This window comes from Colius striatus, chromosome 1, assembly GCF_028858725.1.
Source record: "Colius striatus isolate bColStr4 chromosome 1, bColStr4.1.hap1, whole genome shotgun sequence".
NCBI classification, from domain to species: domain Eukaryota; kingdom Metazoa; phylum Chordata; class Aves; order Coliiformes; family Coliidae; genus Colius; species Colius striatus.
In genome coordinates, this window is record NC_084759.1 from 139,557,350 (window position 1) to 139,582,106 (window position 24,757).

The 24,757-nt window shown below is 37.0% G+C and overlaps 1 protein-coding gene across 1 annotated transcript in view; it reads left to right on the top strand.

Annotated features, from left to right (window-relative positions):
* SLC15A5 (solute carrier family 15 member 5) overlaps window positions 1-18,862 on the top strand; it is a 33,144-nt gene extending 14,282 nt beyond the window's left edge. Inside the window, exons 5-9 of the mRNA XM_010198427.2 lie at window positions 1,094-1,280; window positions 4,847-5,035; window positions 9,304-9,435; window positions 16,831-16,939; window positions 18,718-18,862. Coding sequence (XP_010196729.1) covers window positions 1,094-1,280; window positions 4,847-5,035; window positions 9,304-9,435; window positions 16,831-16,939; window positions 18,718-18,862 — 762 coding nt within the window. The remainder of the gene's footprint in view (window positions 1-1,093; window positions 1,281-4,846; window positions 5,036-9,303; window positions 9,436-16,830; window positions 16,940-18,717) is intronic.
* Window positions 18,863-24,757: the final 5,895 nt, after the last annotated feature.

Here is a 24,757-nt window from a genome sequence, read left to right on the forward strand (position 1 = left end):
TGAGTAGGGTTGACTACAACCGCTGAGAAATCCTACACAAGATCAATTACTAGCTATACATTAATTTTCAGACAGTTGTAAAGTTGTAATACTCTACCTTGTTTTGGCATTACCAGTCATGTTACAGAGCCATGCAGAATGCTGAGGGAACCCATAACTTTCTAAAAAAATAAATAAACCAGTTCTATATCCAGTTTTGTCATGGTTGTACTCTGAACTTCTCAAGTTATCTCCTTTTTTCTGTCAATATGTAAAACGGAGTGAATTGTAACTTTACTGCACAGGAAATTGCAATGTTTAGTTCTTTAACCTTCCTAGAAAAACAAAAACAAAACAAAAAAGGAAAGACAACCACAAAATTAAACTGAAAAATCTGTTAGTGGAAGCCATTGTGTGATTTTTGGGGTCTTTTGTGGTGTTTTTGGGTTGTTGGTTTGTTTGGTTTTTTTTTTCATAAACTCAGTAGATCTTCTGTAGAGCCTTGCAGAAACAGGAAGCATTATTTGCTTTTAAGGTGAGAGACAGTCTTACAAACCTACTTAATGATAGTCATCAGGGCTTGAAATTCATGAGTTCCTTGTCTGGTTTTCAATTTGCAGAAGTAAAAAGAAGTCCTCTGTAGAGATGCTATGGCTGTCAGTTGCCCTAGACTCATTCTGAGATTGTAGTCGAATCTTCATTTCCTGTAGCATTTAAAGCCGTGTGCTGGCCAGAGTCCCACCTTGAGCATACAAGGAGTTCAAGATAACTATCCATCTTGCTGTTCTAAAATTTTATTCTCTTAGACTCTGAGAAGTGACTAAAGTATTAGGCAGAACCATTTATTATATTGACTGATAGTTCTGACTAGGAATGGTCAAATAAACTCATTGCCTGCTGTTTAGATTTGTTAAATTTAAGAGCAAATTAAATGAGATTGAAAGCCTTTCAAATAGTGACATTGTGAATAGTCATTCCTGTTGGCCAGTGGATATTTGGTTTTCTGTGACTTCTTCAAAAATGAAAAAGTTGGAAATTTCCAACTAGAGTAAAATTCTTCTCTGTGAAATATACTTGGTAGATTAATGGTGTGAAATTTTATTCTTCCATACAGATTCCTTCAGGATATTATCTCCAAACCATGAATTCCAACTTGCACTTCAGTGGATTTGTCTTGCCAGTTGCAGCAATGAATGTGATAAGTATTGTTCCACTGCTGATTCTGGTTCCTATTTTGGAATGTGTGAACTCATACCTCTTTAGTTCCAAGGACACTGGACATTCTCCAACAATTTACATTGGTATGTCTAAAATAAAAATTAAAAAATCTGACTAAGTGTTAAGATGGATTTGTTTTGGGATTTTACTCAGGGTTGAATGTTTCAAAGGAATTATTGAAAAGATGGCCTTGAAAAAACATGAGATAACAACAAAAAAAGAAGTATAGCTTTTGTGTAAGCCAGAGACTGAGAGTCTTCCAAATAATAAAAAATTTGGAAACATATTCACAAATAATTAGGAGTTCTGCTAAGGAAATGGTGAGAGAAACAGTACTAGACATTTAGGCCAGAGACTTAATCTGACTTGATTATCTTCTATCTGTTTCATTATCCATTAACTTTTGGAAGGTTAATTTACTTTGGAAATCTTTTAGGAGGGATAGGAGAGTCCTTAAGTTAGTTGCTTTCTCATACTAGAGAAATGCTCATTGTTCAAAATGGTGAATTTGGATTTGAGTAACTAAGTTACAAACAAAGGTGCTTTTTTTCTGATATTCTTATGCCACAACTTCATTGATGTTAGGACTGCAGCTCATAAGAGGGAAGCTGTATTATCATTAGTACAGTTTATTCCAGACTCTGTAGTTGCATCACAAGTGAAATAAAAACATCTAATTGAGTTCTGTGTCTGCAAAAATTGATGTTAGAACTTGTGATCAAAAGGAAGCATGCAAACAACTACATAAAACAAATGGATGTGTATCACTCAACTGCTGTTGTTGAGCAGGCTGTACGTTTCACAGATAGAAAGTTGCTTGGAGAGACACAGCTTTCCTGTCTAGTACCAGAACTTCCTTTTGAATATGTCATATGGGATAATTGTCCAGTTGCTTAGTAATTTTATTTATTAAAATCCTGAACTGAAACATACCTTTTTGTACACTCACTTTACATAAAGCAAAGAGACATCTCCAGAGGTGAAATATTGTCTCGTTCTCATAGAAACAGCACAAAGAAGTCTTCTCTGTTCTCAGCCTTTTCAACAATAAGCATTGTAAGCTCAGGCATCCAGATTGGCATGTCATAGAATTGTAGAATGGTAGAGGTTGGAAGGGGCCTTTAGAGATCATCCAGTCCAACTCCCCTGAAGAAGCTAATAGCCTAGAAGTTACAATGGCTTTAGGAGAGGTTGTTTTTTTTTTTTATTGCCTCAATTCCCCAAACCTCTTCTAGGATCTGGAGGGATCCTCTGCAACCCTTTCCTAATACCAGCTGCATCTAGTACCACCACAAAAGCAACTTCCTTTGTTAAAACTATTCCCTTTTGTAGATACTCTCATTAAATTTGCTATATTTTTTTTCTTTCCTGCATTACAAACCTCAGACAAAAATATTTATAAAAACGACTATTTTCTCAGTGTGCTACTATTAATTCAGTGCCCCATGGCAAGCAGCACAGTGAGCACTGACACATACAGTAGTATTAATCTGACTAAATTAGCCTAATTAAGAGTGTTATTAAGTTTTATACAAACCAGATGCATATAACCCAGCAGGTTGCAATTACCCTAGTTTTTAAAATAACGTCTGCATTAAAACACAAAGAGCACATGCAGATAATCATTTTCCTTAAAACCATGGAAATTTCAAGTTAGTATTAATGTTCTATCCTGTTATGTTGAATAGCAGTAGAATATATGCAGTGTTTTATTCTTAATAGTGTCATTTATTACAATAGCCTCCTGTTAGGAGTGATAAATTACCTGAGGCATAAAAATACCTGTGAGTACTGTGATGGCTTTAGATACCAAAGTATATGAATGCACCTGCAAGTACAGTAGACCTCTAAGTACCAATATTTTTGCCAACAATTAATTAGATTCACAATTATTTTTCAGGAGCAAAACTGGAAGCATAAATAGGCTGTTGGTGTTAAGCCAGCCTATAACTATGTTTTAATTCAAGTCTTGTAAGAGGAAGACATTTAAATAGTTTTCTGGAATTTTTTAGTATGTTAAGAAAAGAAAACTTTCTAGGACAAAGCATATAGACAATGTGGAACTGAAATATCTGATTGCTCTGTAATAAGGATCTACGTGAAAACTGATCTGGTACTTTCTCTGTAGTTTTTGGGTTTTGTTATAAATCAGATATTACTTAAAAAACATTAAAATATTAATGTGAATTTAGATTTTTGACCCAAAGGTATTGATTATTTGGACCTCTATATGAAAAATAGAAGCATTTGGTAAAGGCTCAGACCACTTAGCCATATGAGTTTTCTACCTTTTTTGTCCTGCAAAACTTTGTGTTATAATATGAATTTCCAGTCATGAAGTGAGATGAGGATTTGTGAGGCAAGTGGAAAAACAAAGTCCAGGTATTTGAGACAAAGCTGTCAGAAACCAAATTCTCATACCTATACTTACATTATGGATTAGAAATGATGAGGAATCAGTAACTTAAGCCAAAATCAATGGGAAGTCAAAACATCGAAAGTATAAATGTTTCAAGTTCAGGAGACTTAGTTGGAAACCTTACTTTCTTTGTGTTTTTCTTAGATGCTACAATTTCAGAACACCAACACAAAGAAATATAAAATAATACATGTAAATAGTATAATTTATGGAATGGATGGTGAAGAGTGCACTATTTAAAATATATCTGAGTTTATGAGAAGCTTTTTATCTTTGCATTATGGGAATAAACATATAGGAGCTTTTTTCCTGCCCTGTGTGCTTGTCCAGTACTTGTGGCTTACTACTGAGTCAGGTAGAAAGATTTCATGAGTTGCATGTGCAGTAGTATATTGAAATGTACTGTGGATCCTAGTGCATTATGGATCATGCAGTGAGATTTCTTCAGGATAGCTGAAGAAGGCAGGAGGCAACTGTAGTCTAACAATTTAAGTATAAATATTTAGAAAACTGGAGATTATCACTTCCTGTAATCCAGCTCAACTCATTCTAAAATGTTAAACAATCTAGCAAATGCACTACCCAACCCACTTTCAAAAGTAGTTCAAGGGAACTCTATAGTGAAGGGAAAGGGGAAAATGTGAGAATGCTTGATCTCTGGAGATGTTAATATGTACTGCTGATCTTTTTCTCTCCCATCTTCCATGGCCTGGAGCCTTAGAAATCCAGTACTTACACTGACTGCACTAATTTTTTTTTTTTTTTAATGTAGAAAACAAATGAGTAAAACCATATAGTTTATGTGTATATTTCAGAATCTTATTGCTGATATTTCCCCCTGCTTGGTTGTCTTACTCCTACCCAGTCTCTTGGGATATCTAGAAGGGCTGTTGCCTTTTATTTATATTCTCCTTTCTTAATTCCTTCAGTTTAAAACAAAACAAAACTGTTCTTTGTGACTTTGCTTTTCAGAAAACTTTTTCCTCTCATTTATTCTGCATCCCTAAATTTTTTCTGTGCTGAGCTGGTGTCCCTTTGCCGTATATCGAGAGTTAGTATTGTAGTGGAGCAAGTATTCTTTATTCACATCTGTAACCAGAAAGGATATATTGAGGGGTGGAAAGGATGGAGTTTTTGTGTCTCCTAGGACCTTGCTTTATTCTAAATTAATAAAGCATGATGAAACTGTAACTACAGCCTTGATAGATGCTTTCTGTGCTCTTTACCCAGTTGTAGGTCAGTTATCTGCTGCACTTTCTGTGATGGTTGCTGGCTTCTCTGAAATACACCGAAAGCATTTCCCTCAGGTGGAGCAGTCGCTTTCTGAAGAGATTCTCCTGGTTTCTTCCATGCCTTGCTTCCACTTAGCTCCTCAATACATCCTACTTGGAGTGGCTGAAGCCTTGGTGACTCCCTCCTGTAAGTAAAATCTAATAGGCTAAAGCAAGAGCATCCTCATTATCAAGGAGTATCAGCTTCCTAAAGATAATTACTGTCATCTGATATTTTATCCCTGGCACTCTTCTGTGGGTTTAATGAGCAGATCTATGCTCTATTTGCTTCAGAGTAGCATAATTTGTCTTGCTGGCTGTAATGCAGAACGAGCAATGATGTTGTTGCAGATAAACTGGAAGGTAACACAGCCCAGTCAGGTCCCTGGGGTGCATAATCCACTATCCATGGGGGATGATCAGAGCAGCGGAATTCTTGGCTCAGATATGTGATTGGTATGAAAACTGAACCTGCTTCAGATAGGGGCAGAGTTGGATGAGCTTCTGAGATGCTTTCTGATCTGAACTGTTCTGTGATGGTTTTCTTGAGACAGAACAAATATGCACATGACAACTAAGCTGTGGTTATGGTCTCTAAGCACATTTTAGGCCACAGTGAATGCAAGGTGAAGCAATTGTGCTTAACCTTTTTAATTTGTGAACCCAACTAATAGAATTATTGCAAGTTTTACGCTACTACAGACCGTGTGCAGGTGGATAACACAGTTCAACTGGCAGGCTAACCTGGAGAATATCATAGGCAGATGCAAGATTTTTATTGGTGCTCCAATCAGGAGTCATGCAAACATATCTGCACAGAGCATCAAGCCTTAGCTTGTGGCATGGAGACAGAGATAAACACTCCTGTTTTGTAGAGCTTAGCTCATGCCTGCTACCTATAAATTATGTAGACACACTCTTGATTGTGAGTCTGAACCTTCTCTCCCTTCCATAATTTACCTTTCCACATTGGCACTGATGTTCCTGGAGCTTATTTTCTTCTTAAGAGCATGCAGAGTGCTTACCAAGGGTTTTACCATCTAGAGCTTAAAGAAAAAGTTAGTGTTACAAAAATAATCTAATCAACATTTATTTAAAGAGACACAGGTAAAGTAATTGACTAGCTGATCTCTGCAGGCACTTAATTCTATAGGTTGAGTGTCTATTGTTCCAGCATAACCCAAAAAATGTTCAGGTATTTATTTAAGAGCAGGAAATAATTTCAGTGTCTCAGCTTCATACTTTCACTCTAAAGACTACTGAGAGCTATGGGTCACAGTCTGTCACTAAAAAGGTAATTTTTCCTAGTTTTAAATACTTAACACTTTCATAATGCCCCTTCATCCAATAGCTCTCAAACACTTAACCAAGACAGGTTTCTAGGCAGATAATGTGGTTTCTAAGTTACAGGCTAAATGTAACTGAAAATTGTGACCTTCTCTATTTATCTTAACAAAAAAAAAAAAAAGGGTTAGGAGGTGGCTTGCTTACAGTCTTCTTGTGGAAAAGCATGAGAAGAATAATGTTGATAGAATAAGGCTTTTTAATCTAACGTGCTGGGACACAACAGAAGTCCGACGACTGGAAGATGACATTAGCTTTAGAAAAGAAATAAAGCTCTGTCTTCATTTTCTGAGGTTGGGGTTTTTCATCCTTTTAAAGAAATCTTAAAGTGTTGTAAGTAGAATTTCTTGGGAAGAAATTTGTCTTCACCATTTAAGTAAAGATTAAGCATCTTGCTAAAAGCTGCAGCTAGAGGTGTGGTTCAAAACCCTGGTAAATGGGACTAAGTCTGAATTTGAGACTTGCATGGAGGAAACTAAAGGTGGGTACCTAAAATAGTAGATTACTGCCGTAGTTGATGGGTATACAGGCCTCCACTTGCTCATACGTAGATGTTTGGCACCATTTGTCTTGGAGTATCTAGGCTTTGCATGTGGGGCAAGCAGGCTTTCTAGTGTATCAATGTGGCCTCTAACTGCTGCTGGAGAAGAGCATTGTTTTTCCACGAGTCTTGAACCTTATATGTCTGTACAGGGCTGATTGATAAGGTATACTATAGTTTCAGGCAACACTAAGCATCTGTGTTCAGGATTCTGAACTGAGCTCTAGGTTTCTACTTTCATTTGAACTGAATTACCGTTCAGGAACCGTTCAGTGGATCTCCATAGATGATGATGACAGCCTAGACACTTAAATAGTTGTTTCACCTTTCCTGACATTTCACTGCCTTTGTTATGCAGAAGGTCAAATTCAGTTATCATAATAATTTACTTGACCTGAAAGTACAAGATCCAAGTTGAAGACAGAAATGTTCACGTTTGTAATTGGGGGAAGAAGCTATCTCACTTCTGAATTGCTTAGCTAGAGGAGCCAGATTTGATGTATTGAACTCTTTACCTACATTTGAGCCCTTATACTTACAATTGTGTTTATACAATATATTTCATTATCTTGTTATAGGAATTTTATATAACAATCTTCGGGTAGCATGAACATCACTTACAATAATATCAGCATTTAATGTTTCCCTAGCACTAAAGTGGCCTTTAAAAAGTAAAATAAATCGATGATAAATTAATTGCTCTTCTACACAGTATTAGAATGTAAGATCTTGCAGGACTGTGACAGCTTGAATTTGTAAAACCCTAACTTTGTTTAAACTAGGAAATTACTTTTTTGAAGCCTGGTGACTTAAAGGGAGGGACATCAAGATAGAATAACAAAACCAAAACACAGTCTTTCCCAAAAACCTAAAAGATACTGCCAACAGAAAGAGATAAAACCGAAAACCTCCATCCTGTGAGAAAGTATTAGCAGGAATTTGCTCCTGCAGTGCATGAGTTTGGTGCTGAAGGGAAGTCAACCTGCTGGCCACAGCAGCTGTGTTACACTGACAGTGTCCAAGCCTTCTGGCACACTTAAACTGCATTGTCCTACAAAGGGTTAGCAGATTTGCAGTGCTTGCTGAAGTGCTGTAAGTATATCATTTGCTCATTGACGTGTCTCAAAGCATGTAAGAATGGGAAGACTTGTAACAAGAATGTCTGTTAGTTAAAAGATATATTGAGTATTGCTTCACCCACTGATGAAATGCAATAGTCTCCAGGGTGAAATGCAGCAGCTATTTAATAGTTCATAGCAGCAGCGTGAGAGAGGCAAGGAATGGAGTATGCAATTGAAAGAGCAGAGGTAATTTAGGTAAGTGTGATGCAGTTATCCAGGCAGAATTTGGCCAAGATGCAAGTTTTGTACCTCTGCTTTTAAAAGGAAGGAAAGAATAAGCAAAGTCTTAGGTGCTTAGTGATTCCGATTAGCTAGGACATTGACTGTAGAATGTTTCAGACTGTACTGTTGCATCTACAGATGATGTCCTGGGCTCACCTGCTTTCTCTTGCTCTCAAGGTCTTGGTTCCTACTGCGAATGAAGAAAAAAACACTGCCCATGCTATTTTTTTTTGCTGCAATATGTTTCCAATGCTCTCATTTGGACATCCAAATTAAAAGAGGGTGGAAGATAGTGAATGAAAAGTTTCATTTGTATTCAGAGATACTTCGGGCATCTCAGTATTTAAATAGTAATCCTCTGCTGACAAGTTCCTTAAGCTGGAGGTCATTCAAATTCAACTAATAAAACAGATTGGGAGACACTCGGGTTTGGAAAACAAGTGTGGATGAGGGCTGAAGGTATGAAGTTATGAAATGAGGTTTTGATTATCAAGGAAAGTAATTCAAAAAGAACAGCTGTCGTGAAGGTTTGCTGTTATTGTAATCTAATTTAACCAAATTACAGCTGGTGGGATTGTAGTCATCCATGCTACAATGGCATGCCACAGCTTCCCCTCACCACCAAAGCTGTTCCTTCTGATATAGTCTTCTGGGAAGAAAGTGAAGCAGAATACCTTTAAAATTAGTCAGTGACTGAGAGTTGCTCTCTGGGAAGAGGAGCATTGTCCAGCCTTATGTTATAGCAAGGTAACTGCCCAAGTTATTAGTGGATGCACTGCATTGGCTTTGGCAAAGGAGGTCCTTCTGTCCTGCAGTTAAATATCACCTCTGCTGTCTTCATATTTGCTGACTGTGGTGGTGTTTCTTTTGTCTTGCTATGCTTGAAGTTTTAAAAATGAAAGCAACTGTCTGGGTGAAAATCTTTACATACTTGTTGAATGGCAATAGTTTTATGTGGAATGATTTGTTGCAGAGTCATTCAGTTTGGGTAATGCTTTGGTAACAGGGTACGTGGTAACATATCTGTTTGTCCATCTGCAGCAAGTATATATACTGTGTAAAATATGGGAAGTGCCTATGGAATATTTTTTTTTATATCCCTTTGTAATTTTTTTTCTGTCTTATCTGCCTTCTTCCATCATTTACTTTTGTGTTTTAACCTGTAACTGTATCTGCTTCCTTTCTAAGGTTCCTTACTTTCATTCCGGCTTGTGCCAGAAAGAATTAGAGGGATTTCCATGCATTTTTTAACTCTCTTTAATGGAGCTGGCTGCTTTATGGGAGCTTTCTTTGTTCAGACAGCGCACGCAAGCACTCAAGGTAAGAAAATACTCACGACTGGTGTTTCTGAGCGGTTTTCTAGTGTTATTGATTTGGAAAATTAGGCAGCAGAATTAAAGGCAATGCCAAAGTTTTATTGATTTTTCTCTCACAAATCCAGTAAAATGGAGTTAAGATAGGAAATATCCTTCCAGCTGTATTCATCCAATTTTAATGAGTCATCTTATTTTTAATAGTTGGAATAATTAGAGAATGGCATCTTGCAGGAAGCCCTCATCTCAAATCTCTCTACTTCTGTTCTAGAATATGTGAAAATAAATTGCCTAGGAAGCATCTGGTAATGCTCATGAAGAAGTACTTTTGTGTTAGTTACACTCATGTGGAAGCTTCTAGACATGAGAACAAGATTAGTGCTTTGAAGAGCGGGGAACATGCCTGCCTTTCTGTTCCACAGTATCATAAGGGAAAGGAGATTGAGTTGAATCTTTCAAAGCTGTCTAGGGAATTTGTTCCCCTAGACCCACTGCTACTCTCTTCTATGCCTCTCCTTTTTCCCAGCTACTGAGAGAATCAGATTCTGTGACAATATGGTCTCGCTGTGGCTTTACCATTTTGCAGATGAATACTACAATTCCCAGAGAACTTATTGTTTCAAAAGGAGTTATATCAGGTTCAGCCTGTTGAGGAGTACTTAGTGTAAGCTCTGAACTGGAGGTTTTTCTGGGTTGATGATTTTAAGAAGCTCTTGGCCTATCTTGAAAGTTGTTTTTCATTTGCTGATGAATCTTTGTTCGGTACAGAAAAGACTTCTAAAAATTACTTACGAAACAAGTAAAGCACTTGCATTCTTGAACCAATGGACATAGATCTCTTTGTTCACATATCTGAAATAGTCCACTTGCTGAAGCAGTGCTTGAAAGATGTTTTCCATTGATAAGACTCATTGCCTCTCTATTTTGGGTTCTTCCTGTTCTTACATAAAGAGCCATGTAACTTAAAAACAAGGGTAACTCAGGGGTTTTTTGAAAGTATAAGAAATCTTAATTCTGACTTGCAAGATCAGAACAACTGGATGGTTCTTTCGCACACAGTGCTGTTGTTAACAAATCAATTAAAATATTATTAAGAGGTGAAAAAAATATCACCTAGAGATGGATAAAGAACAAGAATGCTTACCCAAATTATTAGAGCCTTCAAAAAATTATCCTGGCTGGGACTAAAAAGCCTGAACTCTCCAAATTCTCCACAGACTGCAGTTGTCATGTTCAAATCCTTTTTGCTCAAGATTTTTGAGCAAACTGAAAAAAAATCCTGGCTAAAATACTTCTCACTGTTATGAAGCTGGTTGGACAACTCCTCACTTTGCTTTGGCAGCACGGGGGCAATGGTGGGTGGAAAAAGACATCGCTTATATCTGTCTTTGCCTTTGTCAAGCTTGGTGCTCCTGTAGATAGAGTTGACTATGTTATCCCGAGCAAAAGTTGTGCATAAATTTTCAAGGGATTCAGTGATAGTCTGTATTATGATTAAGATGCTTAATGGAACTGAATGAGCCCCTAAATAGGACAAGTGCTGTCCAAAACTTGAAAGTTTTAGAGGAAAAATAATGAGAAGTGTTTATTATTTGTTCTGCTACTCTAATTAGAAGTGTTAGAGATTACTTTCCTTGCCAGTGTGTAAACAATATATTATTCGGACATACATTTTATTTCTCAAATAAGTTGAATCTCACTGGGAATCCTTCCCAGTATTCACTGGTTGAATGAGATTAATTATTGCAACTCACCACAACTCTTGCAACTCACAGCTTATAAATAATGGAAATGTTCCTGTATCTTTGAATGAGTTTTAATACTTACGACTGAAGACTTAGAGTATTTCTCTACTCATCCCAGCTAGACTTTTGTCCTGACTCATAAATCAAAGTATATTTGGGATCAGGCTTCTGGAGCTGGATATAGATCATAAAAAAAAAAAAAAAACCAAAAAAAACCAGAGAGACATTTAGCTTTGGTTTTGTTTTTATCCTAGTTTGATAGGAAATAGTATAGAAAAATTCTCCTGCTGCATCTGCATTTTTTCTGGATTTATCCATTGTACTTCTGAAAGTCTTCTTTGGTGCTTGTGATGAAAAGCTTGGGAACAGCAAAGTATTTTTTTTGTTGTTTATTTATAAAACCTAATGGTAACCTCTTGAACCTTCTAAAGATGACAATTCTTCAGAAAATACAATTGTGACCTCTTTTAGGTCAAATTAAGCTCAAATGATGCAAATTAAGCTCTCGCTCACATTTGTGGTTTAGAATTTTTTCAGCTCATTTTAAAAGCTTGTAAGAATTGAGTACCTAGACAATTTATGGAACCTGGGGATAAAGAAAACCAAACAGATATTTATTTTTCCCAAAATGATGAACTAATTTCTATTGGAAGACTTTTTTGAGGAAAGAAGATGATGGTGTTTATGTAATTGGTTTTTTAAGATTTAACAAGGCATAGTGTGTTACTCTTGGACTATGGGTGCTTTAGCCTTGTCCCATGATTCTTGTTTCACTAAAACCTGAGCCAAGCTATTTCTGATTCTCCCATCTCTATATAATGAGACCATGTTTGCCACGAAGCAATTCAGGATACAGAAAAGTAGATCCTCCAGTGTGTATTTTGAAGTGCTGAAGCACAGAGGGTATTGACAAAATTTAAACATTTTTATATCTTATTTCATGTCACTAGTTTAGAATTTTATTTGGGTTTTTATTGGCAAAGTGGATCAGATATCAGTCACAGTCAAAGCTGCATTAATCATTTCTAACGCATCTATGGAGGATGGTGTGAATATGATAAAATAAGACTTTTTAAAAAAATCTGACGAGTGCAAACAGATGATGGGTGACAGTGATATTTTCAGTACAAGCTGGGAAACTGCTTTCTTTTGGATCTCTTACCTCTCCTAACATTTTAATGGAAAAAGATGCAAGACAAAACCTGTCCTCTTATGCCAATCATTTCAGAATACATTTCTCTAAAAATATTAATGTAAATATGGAAGAAAAGAAAAGAAATTAAAAAGGACAAAAAGGTCAGAAGAAGGAAAATGCCCCAGACATGTTTTTTCTTCTTGTATTTAGAGAACTCTTTTGTCGTGGGCTTTTTTTTGTGTGTTGGTTCATGGGGGTTTTTAAGTTTGGAGCCCCGTGTGATTGTAAATACCAAAGATGATACAGCTAAAGGATATTTCTTGCAGTCCAGATGGTGGTGTCCACTGGTGCCTACTTAGCTATTAAGGATTAGAGGCAGACTGAGACTTTAATTTGGATATGATTAAACACTGCATATATGCCTGCTAACTTGATGAAATGATGGGAGGCAATACAATCTTTTTCCAAAATATGAATTCATTTTTTTCTGTAATTACAGTCTACATTGTAGAATAGCTGTAAAAATGCAGGAATCACACAGAAGAGACTAACTTATCACATATGATTATTTGTCTTTGTCTTCTCTGTTTTCCCAATGCTAAAATACAATGGCTTTTTCAGTAAACAAACAGAATGTCTTTGTGACTTTGGGTTTTGTTGTGAATCCCTTGAGAGCTCCAAGGGTGCAATCATAGTAACAGATACCTTGTGTGCACTAGGATATATCAAAGGCTAGCTTACAGACCTTGCCATCTTTGATGGCTAGTATCGCCAGCAGTTGGTTACTGTTAGTAATCCATCAGAAGCAGCCTAGGAAAGAGGTTCTGTCCATGTCCTAATCCCTGCTTCACCTACTTTGTTGCCTGTGTTTTTAGGATCAGGTGTTTTCTCTTGATGTTTCATAGTGTTCCCCCTTGTACCTGAGCATTTTTGATGCAGAATTGATAAAACTGCAAAAAATTGGTGCAAATTTGCCAGGCACTATAATGTATGGTATAACAGGCTTGAGGCTGCTAATCTAGATTCTGCCTAGACTAAATCTTGTAACTTGTTCTAAATTTACCATGAAATGTGTAACCATTTGATGTCTAACCAATAAGAAAAGACTCTTTAAATATAAACAGCTAAAGGAAACTTCTGATTCTCTGTGGTGATTCATTTTACAAAGTATTTTCATTGTTGGAATAAAAATGGAAAACAGGAGCTTGTTGTAGGAAGTTATTTCCCAGCAAGAAATTATCTATGTGACAAACCAACCTTGTAATTGGCACTTCCGTTGGCAATCTCCATAGAGAAGCAAAGGATTGACAGAACTCAAAGGCACTGTCTTTTGGGGGAAAGTGAATTGTTACCATACTGCATGTTGATCTAAGGATGAGAAAGTGCTGGGCTCTTCAAACACAGTAGTGCCCAAGATGCCTAACTCCAGCAAAACCAAACAAACTTGCCCAATAAGTTCCTGATGTTCATGGCTGAGAGTAAAATCCTGAAAGTATGAACCACAGCCCCAGTCAGTGAAGGGTGCTAGAGGCTTCAGACAGGTTGTAGAAAGTATTGGAGGGCTAAGAGGTGAAAAACTTAAGGGAGTTTCACTACCTGAAACACACAGTTGATGTGCTGTTCTCCCAAAGCTTACTACAAGCAGAGGATTCCCTGTACAGTGAATGTAACTAGAAGCAAATGTAGTCCAAGTTTATCTTCCATTGCATGGAAAACCAGCTTCCATTTAAAATCAAAGAAGAAGAGGAGGAAAAGTGAGAAGTAAACATTTTTAGCTGCAAATAGGAAGTAGTTATATTAATCTTTGCTGTATCTATTGATGAAAATGTGTATTGGCAGGAGGATAACAGTTTGAATATCTCTAAGACTGCTGCCATCCTTGTTTCCCTGTAGAGAAAGGCACGCCTGACAAATCTTGCTGCCTTTCACTGAAAGGGAAAGAAAGCTTTTCTCTTACCTCTTGCTTTGCATAGAACACTAAACTAGAGAGAAGTGTGAGAATAGTATGGGAGATGGAGTCTCATCATGCCCAGTAATTTTGGCTTTGCCTGTGTTGTTGCTCATTTATAATACTAGATTTTCCAAAGGCTTTGTGTTGTTAACCTAGCCTCACTGTTTAAGCACAGACAATTACTAAAAGAAACAGAGAGGAGATAGCCAAATGATCTTCAACTTAGGCCACAGAGGAGACTGGTAACAGTGGGACAGAACACATATTGCTGGGCTACTGTCCTCCCACTCTGATAAGACCAACTATTCCCACTTTCAGCACTTCAATATGATCTCTTTGCTAACATTAAGACACTTCAAAGCTCCATTTTACTCTGTTCTCTTAGAAACTGCTAAATTCCTCTTTCTCTTTTTTTTTAATCGCTCAGTGCTATTTTAAAGCACATATTTTCTGTTCAGGTTCCATTGTAAACGCCGTTCCATTAGGAAGCTCCTGCTGCTCATATAGTTAGCTAGCCGATGTAAATAACCCAGCAGACAGTGTGAACTCTACTTTGACAAGCTGTAGCAACGAACCCCATGTGTGCTTTCTCTTTCATCAGATACACACGCTCTCTCCGTGACTTCTATTGGCCACTGGGGGATGTGAAATGAAAAACTACCTAATTGTGAATTATGACAGTAAAACTTTATAAGCTACTAAAATGAAGTTATAGCACCTAGGAGCTCAGTCAACTGACAGTGTTAAATGATACACTTTAAAAATCGCTCTGAGATAATGGTACAAAAGAAACGGCGCAGGCAGAGGTGAGATGGTGCTGTGCTGTGACAGGCAGAAAGGTAACATGGCACAGAGCAAACTGCGGAGGAGTTGTGGAAAGCTGCTGCACTGATGGCAGTTGCTCCCTATTAATCTCAGGAGAGCTAAAGGTAACTGTTTTGAAAAGAATTGTGTTTACAACTCTAAGATGTGGAAGAAAGAGAAAAATGTAAATGTGTATATGTAGGAGGGATGGGGTGTAATCCTTTGACTACTGGCTCTCCTGGTCCATGGAACTGCTCTTTCTCTCTAATTAGAAAAATTTGAAATGCTAAGAATGGCATTGACTGGCTAAAGATGGCATTAATGTCTAAAAGATTGTCTAAGGTTATCAAGTTTGTACAACACAACTATGGCAAAGAAGGCCGTTTTTCTCCTTTTCAGATCATTCAAGTGGTGAATAACGACTCTACTTAGCTGGGTATGATTTGATATCAGACCTTGAGGGACCAAAAAAAAGCAACTTTGGGCACATGATGCAGGTGTTTTAGTTCAGATCAGGAGTGTGCTTTTGATCTGTATCTCCTGATGTCCCTGATTTGCATCATAGAGTTATCTTGGAGCACCAAAAAAAAAAGCATTCCTTCTGAATGGAACTAAGCCAAATAAAAATGCTCATGTATGATGTGTTCCAGCTGTTAGTGGGAACTAGTCTGATGTGAACCCCCCTGAGCTGTATATAGTGTTGACATCACATTCTCAGCACCAGCTGTTTCATGATCTGTGTTTGTTTCTATTGCACTTCACTACTTGCTAAAGAGTCTCTCTTTCTTCCTCAAAGACAATCAATGTCTTGTATTTCCAAATAATGAAAAAGGTCACTAAAGTGCTGTGGAGTGCGCTCTGATATTCTGTATCTACAGTAACTTCTTTTTCATCTATATTTTATGTTTTTACTGTAGTTGATTTAGTGTAGTTCAGGTACTGATTGTCTTCAAATGTAGACTGACTGGGACTGGCTTTCTTTTTAAGCATCTTGATTTCCATACTTATTTACTACCTGAGCTTGTTTGTTGATTGGTTTCAATGAACAACGTTGAAAGCAATGCAGTTGCATACTAAATGACACAAGTATAAGGGCAGGAAAGACTCTGTGTGTATATCTGGGTGATCCTGTCCTCTGCTCAATGGAGTTTATCTGGGAAATTGTGGCAGCTTACTATTGCTAAAAGGCTTGGTAGAAAAAAGTCTAATTCATGCAAATAAATGCCACATGAAAGGCAAGGATGTGTTGCAGACATGCAGCTAAGGGCAGCTATAAAGAAAGGTATAGTGAAACGTCAGGTAGGATCTTGGTAATGGAGTACTGTACAAGGCACTTACCAAATGGTTTTTATGTTTTTTATTTTCTTAAGTAATGCCTATTAAAAGAATGAGAAAAAGGAATTCTACAGACAACATTCTATCTCTTTTTAAAATTTTCAAATTTGATATTCATTTAGCTATGTGCACAGGGTAATATGGAGGGAAGATGGCCCAATCATTACAGTAGTAGCTGTGCAGAGTTAAATTTTCCAGTACAATTCATTCTACATCTCTATTGCCTCTCTGCAAAGCAGGAGCAAAGCACACTGTAGACTCAAAAAAACATAGATGCTGTGAGAATGAAGTCTATATAAATAGCTGCAAGGGGGGGTTCAAAGCACCTGCTGTGATTTTTGTCTTACACAAGGTTATCTTTGTGTTTTTCATATGAGCCACATCTCATCCCGCAAGGTAAACTAATTCTGCTTCAAATGTCTGCTCTGCCAGGCAACTGGTTTCCACACTTGCTGCATGAAGGCAAATTGGAGAGATTCTTTTTCTTCTTGGCTTCCTTAATGATGGTGAACACCCTGGGGTTCTGGACCATTGCACACAGGTATGTATGAGAAAATGAAAGACTGATGTTTCATTTGTAGACATGGATATAAATTCTTGCAAAACCTGTAAATTACTATGTAACAAAGAATTGGTAGCTATAAATCATATGTTGTTGTTCAGGGTCCAGACTTTGAGGAGAGAGATTTCATGGTAAAAATTATGTGGTAAGGTTAAAAAAAAAAAAAAAAAAAAAAATACTATCTTGAAGATGAGCAACCTGTTCTTTATGGAAGGATATAAATGTGTTCAAATGGGGTTTAGATTACATCACCAAGATATCCCAGTCATGGAACAGACCTCCACTGCACTTGACTTTGTACCAATATATAGAATGCACTGCTGATTTGTCAGTGAGTTTATATCTTTAGTATAGTACAGTTGGCGAAAGTGTTGCAAGAAAAGAGTAGACCACTACTGGTTTCAACAGAAAAACACTGAAATATTTTCTGATAGTCTACTGGACAATACGATAAAAGGGACTTTCTATTGGAGACAATGGAATTGCTCAATTAACCCCCACATAGGAAGCAATTTTATGCTACTTGTAGAAACTAGCTTTAACGTCCGTGTATTGCCTGTAAAATAAAAGGAACTCTGACCAGCTATCCTCTTTTGCATCCAGGGTGGTTTGAAAGTTGGCCTACTTCCTGTATTCAGGAACATTTAATCACAGTTAACTTTCTGCTGTCAGCGTTATAAATGATACTTATAGTCAAGAACAGTGAGGGAAGCAACCCACAATGAGTAAGAAGGGTCATGTGCAAGTGACATTCTCTCTTATACATTGGCATGCATTTCTGTGGAAATCCTTCAGAAATTTTGAAGTAGTGATTTGAGAATGACAATAATAGAAAATTTCCAAGGGCAGTGTACTTCTAGAACTCTTGAGAAAAAAATACTGCTTTTTCTATTACATGTAACACTAACTTTGCAGTGCAAAGATAACCAGAATGTTTTGTCAATTATTTAAATGTAACTTGAGACACAAGTGTCCATTTATTCTAGTGGCTAGTTCTTGATTCTCTTCTTTTAAATGTGACCTGTAGTCATAATTAGAAATATTTCTCCTGCATGTACTTTGTCATCTTTTTATAAAATGGGATTTTATTCTTCTGTAAAATTAAATTTTCATTTATGGTATTTACTGCTGGAAACAAAAAAGTTTTGGTTGTCAAAAAAGTGGCCATAAAACTACCTTGAACTTTACACATAATCTTGCTACAAATGAATATTTTAATGAGGAAATTTGTTGACCTCATGTCTTAAAAAAAAAAAAAAAAGACAAATTGATATTTCACTTCAAAATCAAGATACCTCATTTTTTCAATAAAACAAACAAAACTTACGTGAAATATGTTTGTTGAGGTAAAATTTTGTTGTTTCCCATTTTGTTGAACAAGAATTCTCCCAGAAGGGAGAAAAAAGATGAGGACTAATCAGATAAACACTGATGAGGAGGGAGAGGTGGAATCAGGCTTTAAATCTCTGAATTAGAAAAAATATACTAAAATTTTTCCAAGGGAAAAATGATTGTTACTCTTTAAAATTTGTTGAAATATTATAGTACAGCTATTATTAACATCTGAATCCTGTTCATCACTTCTCATCCTGAAGTTCTGAAAAGTTCTAAGTATATATCACCATCCTATTTTTTGGCTGTTAGAAACACAGGATTCAGAAGGCACTGTAACTGGGAAAATATTGCTTAATAAAAGAAAATTGGGTGACTCTAATCCCAGAAAGGATGACTGTTTCTGTATTTTCCTTCCCTCCCAGATACAGCAATCTGAATCAGGAATACACCAATGAATTCAGAGGAATTTTTCCTGAAGAAAAACTTTTGAAACATGAAGAAACTGTCAAGTATTATGAGAGTTTCCTGGAAAGGTCTCCCCTTTTGTCTCCTATGGAGAAAACCTGATAAAATTTCACCCTTGTTTGACTAAATTTCAGTTGTGTGACCAACCACCTTTCTAACTATAAATTACTTAAGTGGAATTGTCAATGTATTTATGAATTGTCTTAGGAATAATAATGTTATTTGTAAGATTTCAAAATAGCACTCATAGGATTTGTCTCTGTAGGATGTTGCACTACCATAATACACGTTGGGGACAATGAGAGCTCACTGCTTGACACAGTTGATGTAGTGAGGTGTTTAATTTCTATAGGAAAATAGATCCACATGTATTTGTACTCAGTAATGTTCAAAATTAATAAACTTTTGTATACATTTGTTTAGTGAATTATTTTCTAGCAATATCATTTACAAATAGTTTTGGATTCTGGCTTTGGCAGATTAATACTCAAGTTGATACTTGCAAAGGTAGGAGACTTTGTATGCTATTTTTGGCTCTGATACTTAACTAGTACTCAGCCTTCAGCAAGTTACTGCTTTAGCTTAATTTCCCCAGCAGTAAAATGGACTATAACTTTAGCCATACTAACTTTCTTTGCAAGTTGCTTTGAGATCTACCAAAAGTATACTGGAAGCTATATACCAGCAATTTGTTCATAAAGTGTATCATGAAACATTGGTGCTGAAGCATGTACTCTTTTATATGACAGAAGCACTGTGAGATTTCTCATTCCTGAAGTATGATGCACAGAAAATGGCTAGTAGAACTGGAGATTAGAATTTATTTACGTCAACATTGCTAACTATCTGGAGTGAGGAGGGTGAATGAATTAGGAGAAGATTGGGTAAGGATAGAAGCAATTGGAAATGCTAATCTAACTCTTTTTTAATTTAAAAAAAGTCATATTACTAAAAAGTGGGATCTTCATCTGATAAGGAAATATATTGAACACAAAAATTAAAGAAATACTTTGAGATATATATGTTTGTATTGGAGGTAGTAGTTGCCAGAATGCTTCCTAGGTATGAGGAATACTCTACCGCAGGAGATCCACACTAAATTAGAAATATAGTACACTGAAGTGACACAGAGGGTAGTTTGTGAGCTAAAACTATTAAAGAGGTGGTAAAAGAAATAATCTCTCCACCGTTAACCATATTTAATGCTGTAACTTTGGATTGAGTGTTGTGGGAAGGCAAGCAAAATGTAGTAAATACATCTAAGAAGTAGGAAGAAAGGCAGTTGGGAGTTGTTAGTTTGATCTCTGTAACATTTAAATTTTTAAAAAATAAAAGAGAATATTTAAAGTCATGAGATAAAAGCAAAACTGAATAAAATGAGACACAGATATATCAAAGGTAGATTTACCAGACTATCTCAATATCTGTGTGTAATGAGAATTCATTTTCTAAACAAAACATAGTAGAGATAATCTGCCTTGATTTCAGTAAAGCATTTGACACGCATCATATGGGAAATGAATTCTAAAGAGGGAGATCAGGGTCAGCAGAAGAGCTACAAAGTCACAGAGAGACATATTCAAGCCCAGATAGCAACAGATATTATAGGAATGGAAGGCTGCCTTGCTTTGCCCTGGTTCTTGACTGGCCAACAAGATAGATTGTCTCTCCAAAAGTGACTGCATAATCTAGGCTGGTGCTGAGGCTGAGAAGAGGCAGGCTGAAGTATATAGGCTTTAAGGGCACTTGGAGGATGGGAGGCTGACTAGTTTCAAGATATTTGAGTAAATCTTTCCTTCTCACGTGAGAGTTGTTTACTTGCAAGATATTATTTTCTAAATGATATTTGTATTACTATAAATCAAACTTTAAGCCATGGAAAATACTGGGTTTTTTTCTTTATTGAAAAAGTGAGAAATTCTTGAGCATTTGGCCTTTGTCTTGGTACAGAAAAATTGCAAATATGTAACCTCAAGTCTGCTGCAGAGAGTTATAGAATCTTTTCCATTATAGAATGGAAAAGATCGTTAAGATCATCAAGTCCGAGTGCTAATCTAACATTGCCAGGCTCCTCACTAAACTAAACCATATCCCTCAGCACCTCATCTATGCATCTTTTGAGTATCTCCAGAAGTGGTGACTCCACTAGCTCCCTGGGCAGCCTATTGAGTGCCTATTGCAGTGCTTAATAAAACCTTTCAGTGAAAAAGTTTTTCTAGACCTTTCATCAACTTTGTTGCCTGTCTCTGGATATGCTCCAAAACCTCAGTGTGCTCCGTGTAGTGAGAAGCCCAGAGCTGAACACAGTATTTGAGGTGCAGCCTCACCAGGGCCAAGTACAGGGAGTACTTAGTTCATTTCCTTAGTTCTGCTAGTCACACTATTTCTGATACAAGCCAGGACGTCATTGGTTTTCTTGGCCACTTGGGCATACTGCTGGCTCATATTCAGCCAGCTGTCACTTAACACCCCCAGGTCTATTTCTGCCAGGCACCTTTCCAACCAGTCAACCACAAGCCTATATTGTTGCATAGGGTGGTTGTAGCCCAAGTACAGCACCAAGTACAAGCACTTGGCCTTAGCCCACTCATGCAGCCTGTCCAGGTCCCTCTGAAGAGCCTTTCTTCCTTCCCTCAAGCAGGTCTACACACCTGCCCAGCTTGATGTCATCAGCAGATTTACTGAGGATGCACTCAATTCCATTTTTGAGGTCATTGATAAAGATCTTAAGTCAGGCTCCAGCACTGAGCCCTGGGGAACACCACTGGTGACTGGCCACCAACTGGATTTAACTCCATTTGCTATGACTCTCTGCACCTGGTCATCCAGATAGTTTTTCACCCTTCTTCAGAGTAGGTCCATCCAAGCCATAGGCAGCCAGTTTCTCCAGGAGAATGCTGTGGGAGACTGTGTCAAAGGCCTTACTGAATTCCAGGAAGATCATATCCACTGTCTTTCCTTCGTCCACTAAGTGGATCCTCTTCTCATAGAATGAGATCAGATTGGTCAAACAGGACCTGTCTTTCATAAAGTTATGGAGGCTTCATGGATAAGAGGTGTGTAGTTGCTGTCAATATATTTGAGAGTTAAACATAAGAGGAGAATAAATATGTATTAAAAATGTAAAATCTAAAATTTGAGCCAGTGAGTTTAATTGAGCTGGAAACACATTTAACACCTAATGATAATTATATACGTTGTTTTAAAACTGTGAAAATAACAGCAGTTTGAAACCATTTACATCAAAGACAATAGAACGAGAAATTTAATGTTCTTTTAAGATAGTGTTTCCTCTGGTGCATGCTCAGACTGAATAACCTCAAACTTCTTAAGACTCTTATTTTTCCTTTTTCTCAGAAATCAAAATGTGAGAATAGAGGACAGCAGAGAACAAAATACATCTATTGCATTTTAATAGCTTTATGAAGATTGTTCTGCAAAGAAAAGAGGATGAGTTAACTCCCTGGACAGGATCTCTCTGTCGTGCAATCATGCATCCAAGGTTTTCAGCAGTGGTGAAGGAAGCAGTTCAATGGTCTTCATAAAGAGTTGCTCTGGAGGATATGAGTTAGAATGAGCTTTGGGATGAATAGTTGACTACTGAAAACTCTCTGCCTTCTTCATATGGACTAAAGGTAGGCTTTTTCTATCATTTAATTGAGAATTTGGCTTTCTGGATGGGTGGCAAAAGGTAGTACCAATTGCTGGATTTTTATTTATTTCAGCTGGTGGTGCAGAGGATGCTATACACAGAAGTCCACTGATTGTGTACACAGTTATAACAGAGCAATTTAGCAGTTATACCCAACAGACAGGGATGTTTCTTGAACTGCACCATGCCATACAAATCTAGTGGAGTCCTTTGTACTTGGAGAGCACTGACTAAATTTCATAAATCTTATACCAGCACACAGCGAGATTAGTATAAAGTACTCTATAGATTTGATCTTGACTTTGAAAGAAGTTGCTTTTCACATCTGCTTTAAAACATTAGAAAAAAATAAGGAGTCAGAAAAGATGAGATGTGCTTGTATACGAAATCATGCAGTAAGCAGCTGGAATATGTTAGAACATCCTTCTTTTGGTCAGCATTTTGTTGACCTATGGCAATTTTCACAGGTGAAAACAAAACAATTGTATCTGATTGCCTGTGTTTGAGGTTACCTGTCAATCTTGCTTTGCACAAACTAAATCAAAGCATGATTTAATCCTCACTATAAGGGATTATAGTTTTCCTTTTTTTTTTTTTTTGTGTAAAAAGTTACCTCCTACGTGAGTTTAGGAACGACCAGAAAAATCCCAGTTGAGTTTTTGTAGTTTGAGTACTGACTAAATTTTCCAAATCTTGTCCCAGCACACAGTGAAATTAGTATAAAGTATTCTGTAAATTCAGTTTTGACTTTGAAAGAAGTTGCTTCTGTGCTGTCAACCAAGTCTGTTTACAACTATTTGAATAGGTGCTGTGCTCAGCAGAGGCTGTTACTAACCTTTAATAGTCATAGGTATTGCTGATTACTGTCAGTAAGGTTTTGAGGTTTTTTAAGGGCTAAATGCATAGTTTATACTGTATTCATCCATGCACATCCAAAAAATAAAAGTTCTGTCCCAGGCAGTTCACTGAGCACCTCAGTTAAGACTAAATGTATGGGACATTGTTTAGAGTGAGGGAAGGTGAAGAAAGCTCACTGGAGAGGATTAAGATCTCCATCTGTTAAGTTTGCACTGATGATAAAACACATGCTCCCAGTTGGAACAAGATGCATTAAAAGAGCAATTTAACTTCTACTGCCTAGCAACAATGTCATTGAGCACCTGCAATAGTTTAAACATTAAGCATAATTGGCTTTGCTTGACATAAATCTGTAGTTTTGTAAATAAGAGCAGTTGAGTTTCCATGTAATACCAATTAGCTATAAGAAATGCTTTGTTTGCTGAAGCCTGCAGCTTTGCAGAGGGAAGAGGGAGTTGTTAAGACTCAGCAGTAGTAATCAGAAGGTAGAACCCAAATCAGACATTCCATAAGCTTTTAGTGTCCTTGTGCAAGTTATTTAATCTGTTTTAGTCAGGTTCCCCAGGTATGAAAACAAGAATAACGTTCAGAAGTCTCTCTTCGGTAACGAACCCTGAGTTTATCTGCTTAAAATACCTTGGAGGTAATTTTACAGCATTAAACTGAACTGTCTGGATCTGTGCTGGATTTCTTTTCCCTTCTTTTAGTTGGAGCTACTGTTGCATTGTGAAGATTCCTGTAAATTTTCTAGAATCTCTTATTTTCTGCCAGTGATGGAAGAAAGAGTTGCATTCCTTATATGATAAGAAAATCAGCCTTGTTCAGTTTCTGTGGGAACTGTGGGAGTTTGAAAGATGAGGTAAGATAATGCCTTCCTTGTGGCCTTAGAAGGGAGTTGCAGAGCAGAACTGAAGCTTTTAGACTTCAGCTTGTTTTGAAAGGATGTTTTGAAAGTCTGCTTTTATTTAATCTTATAAAAAAACCCAAACAAACCAAAAATTCACAAGGCTCCTCCTCGTGTCTCTGTTCTGAAGAGAATAAAAATGACCTTTTTCTGTCAACCTGGTCACCAGAAAGTCTCCCTCTAAAGGTGATATTCTGTTGGTGTAGTACATTAAATTATCCTAATTTCAGCCTCCATCTGTAACCATAGACATAGATTTCCCTGATTCAGAGAAGGTTGACATCTTAACCTTATGCAGTCTACTCATACTGGTACTGACTCTTCAAAGTTCTAATACTCAATGGTAGTAAGACTATCATTGCTCTGATGGTGGCTTCTTAGAGTCTGGAAGATGATGCACCCTAAGACTGCTAAATTATAGATATGGTGTACACATTTTGTTGGCTGAATATATGCTCTCAGTAAGAAAATTAGCAGAAACTTTTTCAAAAATATTGTATGACCAGCATCTTTTCCTACTTTGTTTTTCTTGGTTGGTGGGTAGTGGGGCTTTTTTGGTAGTGAGGCCAACTTTCTGTTGGGG